General features: G+C 45.4%; 1 protein-coding gene across 1 annotated transcript in view; it reads right to left on the reverse strand.

Moving 5' to 3' along the window:
• Nucleotides 1–10,950, reverse strand: part of MYH15 (myosin heavy chain 15) — a 102,206-nt gene that overhangs the window by 38,511 nt on the left and 52,745 nt on the right. Inside the window, exons 24-28 of the mRNA XM_084843327.1 lie at nucleotides 6,328–6,570; nucleotides 4,817–4,993; nucleotides 3,797–3,942; nucleotides 2,748–2,838; nucleotides 564–953 (exon numbers count right to left, since the gene is read on the reverse strand). Coding sequence (XP_084699453.1) covers nucleotides 564–953; nucleotides 2,748–2,838; nucleotides 3,797–3,942; nucleotides 4,817–4,993; nucleotides 6,328–6,570 — 1,047 coding nt within the window. The remainder of the gene's footprint in view (nucleotides 1–563; nucleotides 954–2,747; nucleotides 2,839–3,796; nucleotides 3,943–4,816; nucleotides 4,994–6,327; nucleotides 6,571–10,950) is intronic.

The raw sequence follows: 10,950 nt of genomic DNA on the forward strand, positions 1-10,950 counted from the left end.
ATAGGGAAAGCTCTCTGGGCAGTTCACACACTAGAGTGAGAAACTGATGATACTGGTGTGTGCGTGCACTGTACGCACTTAGACTATCACACATGCTCAAGGCATTTACATGTTACTCCCCACTCAGAAGATTGCTGCAACAAAGAGGGTTTTTGGTGGTAACCAGGGGCAGTAAGTAATATGCAGGTCAGCCCTTAGGCCAGCAGAATTTGGAGCTAGAAAATAGGAAAAGGGCCAGGTGGCCAGAAGTGCTTTGCCATAAATGAGTGCCTAGCATAGTTTAAGCACTTTTAGAAATACTAGATGATGGTGGTAGTGGTAGTGATGATATTTGAGGAAAATCCAGAAAATCCCACTGCCTAACTCAATACGATGAACATCTTACAGTTGGAAGGGGTATAGTAAGATAAGCAAAGGCAAATGGTTCAACCCTCCTCAAGCTGGTGCCCTCCACTTGTGCTGGACTACAACTCCCAGCACCCCTATATGGCATGGGCCATATAGTTGGGAGCCACTCCAATCCCCCTCCAGTCCGTCCCTGCAGTTCACACAGGAGAGTTTACCTTTCCCTTGACCAGCTGCTCCATATTGGACGAGAGATCATCCACTTCCAGCTTCAGCTCGCTCTTCTCTTTCTCCAGTTTTTGTTTGACCCTCTGCAAGTTGTCCACTTGCTCCCCAAGCTCGGCCATGCTGTCTGCGTGCTTCTTCCTTAGCGTAGCCGCCGTCGCCTCATAGTGCAGCGTGGCCTCCTCGAGGTCCCGTCGCAGTTTCAGGAACTCTGCCTCCCGCTTCTTGTTCATCTCCAGCTGGGCTGAAGTGGCGCCCCCAGCCTCTTCAAGCCGCTCGCTCAGCTCTTCCAGCTCTCGGGCCAGGTCTGATCTTTGCTTCTCCACCTTTGCCCGGGCAGCTCTTTCTGCTTCCAGCTCCTCTTCCAGCTCCTCTATGCGGGCCTGTCAGACAGAGGAAAACCCGTATGTAATAGCACAGTCCTAAACGCCACTGCGCCTCCACTTAAGGATGTTAGAAGCACTCCTCGACTCACATGGGTCAGGCCATTGAGTCATGATCAGAGCTAGAGATCACACTTCAGTGAAACGAACTCTAGTTACCTACTCAGACAACCATCTTCTCAAGACATCAGGCTACAGTCCTAGTCTCTCTTACCTAGAATAGCCTCCATTGAACTCATGGGGACTCATTCCAAGGAGCCGTGCACAGAATTGCTCCAGTTATGAGAGTCACATTTGCAAATAAGATGTAAGGGAAGTGGAGCATTCTGTTCCAAAGAGTGTTCTCTGCCCCTTTAAAATTAAAGGGGAGATGTGGGTTAAGGGCAAGCATTGTGGACCTTGTCCATGTTTCACCTCTGAACTAGAACTGTCGAAGCTGGTTAATCACACATTCTGCCTCTGGGCAACAAACAAGTTGCAGAATTATTAATGGCGCATCCCACACCCTCCAGAGGGAAACAGAGAGCAACTCTGGCAGCTGCAAAACCAAGGAGGTCATGGAGCCTCCATGGATCAGCAGCCATGGGGACTGTTTGTATTCCTGAAAAAGTTCTTCCTTCTGTGCAAACATCACTACCAATGTTACACATCACTGCAGTTCACATTGTCTTCTTCTGAGGTACAGTCTGTTCTTTTACCAGCTCACAAGCCTTTAGGTGCTTGTAACCAAGGCAGATGCTATACTTTCCACTACGGATATTGGATCCAAAAGCCATTTTCTCTCTTTTGATTCCTTACCCTTCCATTTAGATATCTGTCTTTCCAAGGTGCTGAACCCAATTTTGGGGGATTGGGTCAGAACTCTAAAGAAGCTATCCAAGGTGCTGAATCCATTTCAGTCAGAACCAGTCAGAACTCTAAAGAAGCTATCCAAGGTGCTGAACCCATTTTGGGATTGGGTCCAGCACCTTGGTTAGTTCCTTTAGAGTTCTGACTGGTTCTGAATGAACCCATTCAAACTTCCGTGGAGATTTGTGCTCCACGGAAGTTTAAAATAAATAAAATTAAATTTGTGCAAATGCGCTCATTAGTGGAGCAGCGGGGTAGGGTGCTGAGATTGTGCTGTAAAGGCCCATGGGATCTGTGCTGGGAGCAGGCAGGAGGACTAAGGGGGAAACAAGCCATAGCAAGCCACAGAGTGCCTGATCATCTGTTGGGATTAACATGAGTTAGCGAGCGAACAACCTACCCACCAAGGCTTATTTTCAGGGTGGTTTAGCGTGACATGTGAACTGGCACATTCGGCTGTTCACACAACACGCTATCCCACACTCTGTGGTTGAACGTGGGTTGTTGTTGAACCTTGGGTTAGTGTGTTGTCTGAACCCAGGACATTTTTAGCAGGGTGGCTTGTTAACCATGCAGGGTGGCTTATTTTTCTCAAACAAGCCATATTTAGAACCCATGGTTTGTTGTTGGGTTGTTCAGGGTGGTTACCAACCCACACCCCATTGTTAACAAACCACCCTACATGGGAGAGCAGTTGCCTTCATGCCCTGCTGCTGGATTTCCTGAAACATCTAGGTGGTCACTGTGGAAAACGTGGTACTGAACCAAATGGCTCTCTGGTCTCATTTAGTAGGACTGTTCTTATGGTCTTAAAATGATTGTATGTTAGTCTCTAAAAACCTGAACGTATTAGGACTACAGCCTGCTCAGAACTCAAGGCTTTCTAACCGTACAAGAGCCAGCAAATCTAGCACAGGGAGAAAGTAAGCATGAGTAATTAATTACCTGAAGCTCTTTTATCTTCTTTTGGAGCTGCATCACTATAGCCTGCTCATCCTCAATCTTAGAGTTCATCTGACTGATTTCAAATTCTTTCCTGTTAATGAGATAGATGATTAATTTCTGTGTGATACAAAGGCGTGATTCGTTAACATGATTTTATTGCTTCCTAAACAGGAATGTCATCTCAGAAGCAATGATTACTATTATTGCTACTTATCAAAGATGTCAAGAAATGCCAAGGGAAAGGGAACCTATGTTGTTGGACTCCAACTCCCATCAGCCCCTGCCAGCATGGCCAGTGCTCAAGGGATGATGGGAATTTCAGTCCAACAATATCTGGAGGGCTGCAGGTTCTCCATCCCTGTGCTATACAACAATAAAAGGGATTGTGTCCTGCCAGCAGACTTGCAGTCTAAGCAACGCTTACATCCCATAATTTTAAGAACTCTGCTACAGGGAGGAACTAGGTAGATTAAGTTCCTACATTTTGATCTGCCTGGTGAAGTCCAACTGCTATGAGCAACAACACTGGATGGGATAAGAAGAAACCAGCTGGCCTGGCATACTAGAAGAACATGGAGAGTCTAATCTCCCTTGCTGCCCTCTATTACATAGGTGTTAAATGGAATGGCTCTCCAGTGCCATCTGGAGGTGGCAAACATTTTTCCCTATCTCCTTTCTGTATGGTTATTAGCCCCCAGTTTTAAGGAGCTCCCTCCCCAGGTAAGGCTATTTCTAGCTAGGATGGAGCAAATAACAGCCCTACAGAACATTTGACCCACTGAGTGAAACAAACCCACCAGTCACATACGGCAACCCACCAGGAGCTCGATAAACCTCCTCGTTTTTGGCTGCTTTCCTGGGACTGAAAATAGCAGGGGGCTTCCAAGCACCTGGCAGGCTATGCTGAGGGCCTGGTATATAGTGGAACTACATAACGTGATTGGTGCTCACTTCTCACTTTTTACACTGCGTATAAAACATCAAAAGAGCAGCAAATGTTTTATTGTATGAATACAGGCTCTATGTGTATAAGGCTCAAGCCACTTTACTTCTTTAACTTCTCCTCCAGTTGCAACTTATCATTCTCCAAATCCATGACGCTCTCTTGAGTCAGCTTCAAGTCCCCTTCCAGTTTGCGTTTGGCCCTTTCCAGATCCATTCTCACTTTCTTTTCTTGCTCAAGAGAGCCCTCGAGCTACAAAAAATGAAAAGGGAGAAAATAGCCACTCAACATTTCAAGTACTTGGTGGACCACAGAAGTTGGCAGCACCTTACGGTTTTGTAAGCTGTACTGAAATATAGACATATGGGGTCCTGTTTTTCTCAGCGTGTTAGCTCTTCAACAAAAGAAATACACTGATGAAGATACTAGGGATGCTTCCAGACAAGGCTTTTTAATTGTACAATCGCCCTTCTGCACTCCTGGGATTTTACTGGGGGTCCAAATGATGTTGCCTTCCATTTACATTTACATTTTCCTACTGCTTCTTTCATCTTTTTTCTTACCAAAGAAAATCTGTTGAGGAAAAGATAGAACAGTGGCACAATGGGTGTTTTCACACAAGGCTTTTATGGTGCCACCACCCTGCCTCATTCACGGAATTTTACAAGGGCTCCAGATGACGCCGTCTTCCACTCGTAGCCCTCTTGTGTTTTCCCACCACGTCTTCCATCTTTTTCCTTACTGCAGAAAATCCATTAAGTAAGAAAAGATGGAATGGTTGCACAATGCCCTCTGATCATTAACACTAGGATCCTCTATCTGGAAGCACCCAGTGTTTTTTGCTTATAGCACTAGGAACCATCAATCTGGAAGCACCTTAAGAAAGTAGGAAGAAACACTACCAATTGCCTTCCCAGTCGTATTCCTCTATGTAACAACTGGTGTACAAATGAATGTCTTCCATCTGCCTACTTCTATTCAGAGGTTTAACAACAGGTCTACTTTAATTCAAGATTCTGTTTTTCACACAGCATATAACAGGTCTGACTTTTATGATGGGACAATTCAAGCCACCCAGTTGTCAAAAAGCTACAACCAAGGTCAATGAGCAGTGGAACAAACATACATCATCTACTTGCTGCTCTAGTTTCACTTTAGCTTTGCTCAGGGTGTTGACTTTATCTTCTTCTGCTTGCAGGTCATCCAGGGCCTGCTGATGAGCTTCCTGCAAGGACTTCTTTTCTTTCGTCAGTTTGCTGATGGTCTCATCAAGGGCTGCCATTTCTTCTGTCAGGTTTTTAACCTGTGGTGGGTAGAAACAAAAGAGAGAGGTCCTTATAAAGTCATTTTAATTCAGACATTTCTCATTCCTGGTTTGAGAGAACTGCCTACATCGCAATTTGTTTGTTTGTTTATTGCATTTATATCCCGCCTTTTTTCCTCTTGCAAGGAACCCAAGGTGGCTTACATTCTGCTCTTCCTCCTCTCCATTTTATCCTCACAACAACAACCCTGTGAGGTAGGTTGGGCTGAGAGTCTGTGACTGGCCCAAAGTCTCCCAGTGAGCTTCCATGGCGGAGTGTGGACGAGAACCCGGATCTCCCAGCTCCCAGTCCAACACTCTCACCACTACACCACACTGGCAATTGCACTACAGAAAGTGCTATGTATCAGTGTGAGGCTTGTTAACCAAAATAATTTCTTGTTCTTGTTCATGTTCATGGAAGTGATGCTGGGCTTTCATGGGTATGTGCTCATGTGAACTGAATCCCAAATACCACATTAAATGGGCAAGAGAGCAGCTAGCATACTGAAGCATGGGAAGCTTAACATGGCTGGTTACTTTTCACAGCTTAGTTGTAAAATGAAAAGATCTGGGCAATTAAATATAACGCCAATAACAATTCACAAGTCCCATGGTTTGAGAGCACATGATGCAGTCACCTTGCTGAGGCTAGGCTGGTCTGCATCATATCAGTGCCTAGATGGGAGATCACCTGAGAATCCTGTAAATACCTGCCTTATGTTCCATGATGAGAAAAAGGTGGGATATAAATGTACTAAACAAATAAGTCAATAGAGAGCTGTGATGACAGAGGTTGCTGACAGCCAGATCTCAGATTTCTTGGATCATGTATTGTGTTTTGTCCTTGTAAGTGGTATCTGGGAATGCCAGGACTGCTCACAAGGGCAAACCAATTTAGCAGTCATCATTCCCGCCCCCAAGGCATAGGCTCCTTTTTATCAGGGTGATGTGCGGTACTTCCAGGAGTATGACTCCTAATGCTACCAACCAAAAGAGATGGTGCAGCTTTCCCATTTTTACCTCCTTAGTCAATATTTTTGTTGGAAAGAAAAAAGATGGAAGCCGTGGTAGGAAAACAAGGGAGGGCTACAAGTGGAAGACATCATCATCTGGACCCTCCATAAAATTCCATGAAGAGGCAGGGTGATTGCACAATAAATGCCTAATCTGGAAGCACCCACAGTGAACAGGGAGACATGAGTGTTATATATGTAAAAACTGAAGGGGCAGATCCCCTTCCAACCATAATAAAATTAATAACTTGCATATTTGTACCATCATAATGCTGGCTCAGGAGGACTTATTTTTTAATGGCAAAGTATTCAAGGTACCTTGTTTTCAGTAGCGTGTTTTTCTTTCTCAACTTTTGCCAGTGTTATTTCAAGGTCATCAATGTCTTTCTTCAGCTCAGAGCATTCGTCTTCCAGCTTTCTCTTCTTGGATGTCAGCTCAGAGTTCATCTCCTCTTCATCTTCCACCCGCTCAGTCAGCTCTTTGACTTTGGCCTCTAGCTGGATCTTGGATTTAATCAGCAAGTCACATCTTTCTTCTGCATCTGCCAGAGTGTCTTGCTCCTGCCAGGATTTGCCAGAGACCACATCAGCTGCTAGGAAGAAAATTTATTTTGCACACAGATTCTGATGGACAGTTTTGTTCTCTCTTGGGAAAGTCTGCACCCCACACACTTCTATATAGAATCACAGAGAGTCGGAAGGGAACTTGTAGGCCATCTACTCTGACTCCCTGCTTGAAGAAGGTGATCCAACACTACAGCATCTCCAACAGATGGCTGTCCAGTCTCTGCCTGAAGACCTCCAGTGAGAAAAATTCACCTCCTCTCTAAGTAATTGGTTCCATTGTTCATCTGCTCTTACCATCAAGATGCTCTTACTCCTAATGCTCAACTGAATCTACCCTCCTGCAGCTTAAGCCCATTCAATGCAGTCATGCCCACTAGGGCAGCAGAGAACAAGTTTTTATACTCTTCTATAATGTGACAATCCTTCAAGTATTTGAAGAGTGCCATCATGTCCTCCCTCAGTCTTTGCTTCTCCAGGCTATTCAGGTATGGGCCAAAACAGACATTACTTTAAATCTGTATCTGGCAGCTACTTCTGTCTGTCTGTCTGTCTTTCTTTTTTCCATTTTTACTCTAGAGTAGGAGCAGCACCCCTGATCTGGATTGGGCCCATAACATAGAGGGTAGAGAGGCTTTTAAAATCCAGACTCTGGCCCCTGTACCCACTCTAGAGTTAAAGGGGGGGGGCGGAGGAGATGTAGCTGCTAGATACAATTTTGAAGAAATGTCTGGTTTTGCCCTATGGAAAGCTCAGGAAGAAGATTAGCATTAATTTTGAGTGTCAGTGGATAGATCATGGGTTCAGGTTCTTTTCCTCACCAAAACTACCCATCATGGGTTCCCTTGGTAGAGATCAACAATAAAACACAGTCTTTATAGAACTACACATCAAAATTGAACAGCCAAGCAGAGTCTACACAGCCAAATAAGAGGCCAAGGGCCAAGGTAGGACTCACATCACCACTAATATCAGCCCCTTTCCCCCAGATAATAAAAACACCCCTCTACAGAGAACTGTTTTCACTAACCTCTTGAAGGATTCCAAAGAATTGGCTAAGCAAGCCTCCCATAGTAAGGAGTTCCATCAAGTGGGCATGGAAAAGGCCCATGGCTTTCTTAAATAATTAAAATCTCTACCTGTTCATAAATATGGATAACAGTGCAATCCTACACTGTCTGCTCAGAAGAAAGTCAGACTGAGTTCATTGGCCTTACTCCCAAGTAAGCGAGTATAGGATTGCAATCTAAGTGGCACTAGTGGCACTGACTAAGGGCACAATCCTATGAGAATGGCCGTAAGCCTCCAGACTTGTAGGCTTGTGGCCATCCAGTGCAGAGCAGGAGGACTGGCGGAGGCAAGCTTTGCCTCCATGCTCCTCCCACTTCGCATTTCAGCTAGACGGGCTTTTTCACCCATCTAGCTGAGGCATCGGGGAGGGGGAGGGAAGGAGGCTGGGGAGGCTGGAGGGTTCCTTGTACAGTGACCTCCCCAGTCCCCTCCCCTTCCCACCCACAGGAATGCCGGCTTCACCTTACCTCCAAGGTCACTTTTGCAGCTGACATGGAGAGGCAGACAGCGTGTTTCTCTCCATGTTGGCTACGAGGGGGAGGGGGGAGCTCAGACTCCTGGGTAGGGATGTTGCGGGTGCCCAACTGGGTCTGGGAGTCCATCGGGGGGCCCCCGCCTGCAGCCCCCCGCCTGTGCCTGCCGAACCACTGCCCCAGCCCCCAAACTGCACATATTTAAATATGCGCATTTTCAAAACTCCCTTTTTTGCACAGGAAAAAAGGTGGGAACATGGCAAGCACTCACCAGATGGGATTGCAGTGAATCCAGGATGGTGAGAGTGGGGGCGAGCGGGGGTCTGGGGGGGTGAGCAGGGGTCTGGGGGGGCGAGCGGGGGTCTGGGGGGGCAAGCGGGGGGGCACTTCAGCGGGTGCCCAGAGAACCTGAGCTGGGATGTGCTCGCACATCCTTATTCCTGGGTCTAAGGTCAGAGCACTGAATCTGAACTATCCTAGGGCCCCACAGACACTGTCTATGGGGCCACAGGATTGCTCTCCCACGATCTCATCCACAATTCCTCATTTTTCAAATGAAACTAATAGTATTCCACCTGGGATTTATAAGGATGAACAAGTTAACGATTATAAACCCCTTCACATGTTAAAAGTGCCATGCGTAATGATAATAACCAGTCATATTGGGACATGACTGTAAGTTCTAAATTATTAAAATGTGCATCCTTTTGTCATCTTTATAAATATTTCCTTGCTAGTTCAGTGGCACACTTGCAAATTGTATGTAAAACACCACATCTCCAAGTTTAACATCCCTGCTTTAGCGATTTACCATGGTAACCAACTCGACAGATTGGAACACGGATTAAAAACGTTCATATTTATATCCAAGCCTTTTAAGTTTTGCGATTCATAGATTCACATGTAACCTAACGCAGAGCAAAACTACGGCTGCAATCTTTAGCTGAGCAAAATTATCAGTTTTTCTTATATTCTTTTAGGATACTTATTTAAAGACAGAGCCCAGGAAAGTCTAAATTTTATATGAAATATACTCGCTGTCAACTAACAATTGAAGAGGAATGTTCCTAAAGTCTGTCTTTTACTGTGAGAAAAAAACACTGTGAATATTTATTTGTGAATACAATAGAAGAACAATAACTTATTTCCTCCAGATTGTTTCTGTTTCCTTTGCCATTTGTATATCCCTCAATGTACATGCCCACATTCTGTAAGGGCCCTTCCATCATGTGGTTGAATATATATTAAAGAATCAGAGTTATTGCTTGTTTGTTTGCAGGACAATCGGAGTCTGTGTTTCAAGAAAGCACATCTGTTGCTGGAAGATCCCATTCTCTCAGCATTCCTATTGCAATCTTTTGTCAATGGAAAAAAATGGCTATTCTTCCCAAGATAACATACCCATGCGTATGTGACAAGCACCTATGGGACAGTTCCTGTGTCATCACTAATGGGAAGTGACATAATTCCCCACCAGTCTGTGACCTGTTGATTCTTTTTTTCATTGCCTGGAGGATCTATGCTCACCTGCTGCGTTGCTCCTGCATGGGAAGGCTTGTCTAGCTTCGTTTTAAACAAAAATAAAAAGAGTGGTGAACTATAGCAACACTCTTCCTGTCACAGTGTCCTTGCATTTTCTTTGATGTGTTTTTGTTTGGAGTGCCATTAATAAACCTGGACAATTTTACTTTGCACTATGACGGAGGGCTGGTTCACACATGCGTATAATCGCTGGATTTCTTCATACTTAGAATCATAGAATAGTAGGGTTGGAAGGGGCCTACAAGGCCATCGAGTCCAACCCCCTGCTCAATGCAGGAATCCAAGTCAGAGCATCCCTGACAAATGGCTGTCCAGCCTCGTCTTGAAGGCCTCCAGTGTGGGAGAGCCCACCACCTCCCCAGGTAATTGGTTCCATTGCCGTATTGCTCTGACACTCAGGAAGTTTTTCCTGATGTTCAGTCGGAATCTGGCTTCCTGTAACTTGAGCCCATTATTCCGTGTCCTGCACTCTGGGATGATCAAGAAGAGATCCTGGCCTTCTTCTCTGTGACAACCTTTCAAGTACTTGAAGAGTGCTATCATATCTCCCCTCAGTCTTCTCTTCTCAAGGCTAAACATGCCCAGTTCTTTCAGTCTCTCTTCATAGGGCTTTGTTTCCAGTCCCCTGATCATCTTTGTTGCCCTCCTTTGAACCCTCTCCAGCTTGTCTGCATCCTTCTTAAAGTGTGGTGCCCAGAACTGGACACAGTACTCCAGATGAGGCCTAACCAGTGCTGAGTAGAGGGGAACTAGTACTTCCCGGGATTTGGAAGCGATGCTTCTATGAATGCAGCCCAAAATAGCATTTGCCTTTTTTGCAGCCACATCACATTGTTGGCTCATATTCAGCTTGTGATCGACGACAATTCCAAGATCCTTCTCGCTCATAGTGTGGTTGAGCCACGTATCCCCCATCTTGTAACTGTGCATTTGGTTTCTTTTTCCTAGGTGCAGAACTTGGCATTTGTCCCTATTAAATGCCATTCTGTTGTTTTCTGCCCAGCACTCCAGTCTATCCAGATCACTTTGAATTTTGTTTCTGTCTTCCAAAGTATTAGCTATCCCTCCCAATTTTGTGTCATCTGCAAATTTGATCAGCATTCCCTGCACCTCCTCCTCCAAGTCATTAATAAAAATGTTGAAGAGCACTGGGCCCAGGATTGAGCCCTGCGGTACCCCACTCGTTACCTCTCCCCAGCTTGAGAAGGTCCCATTGATAAGCACTCTTTGAGTCCGATTCTGTAGCCAACTGTGGATCCACCGGATCGTTGTTTCATCTAGCCCACTTCGA

This window comes from Heloderma suspectum, chromosome 3 (genome assembly GCF_057233095.1).
Source record: "Heloderma suspectum isolate Gila_16-S chromosome 3, 16-S_ref, whole genome shotgun sequence".
NCBI lineage: Eukaryota > Metazoa > Chordata > Lepidosauria > Squamata > Helodermatidae > Heloderma > Heloderma suspectum.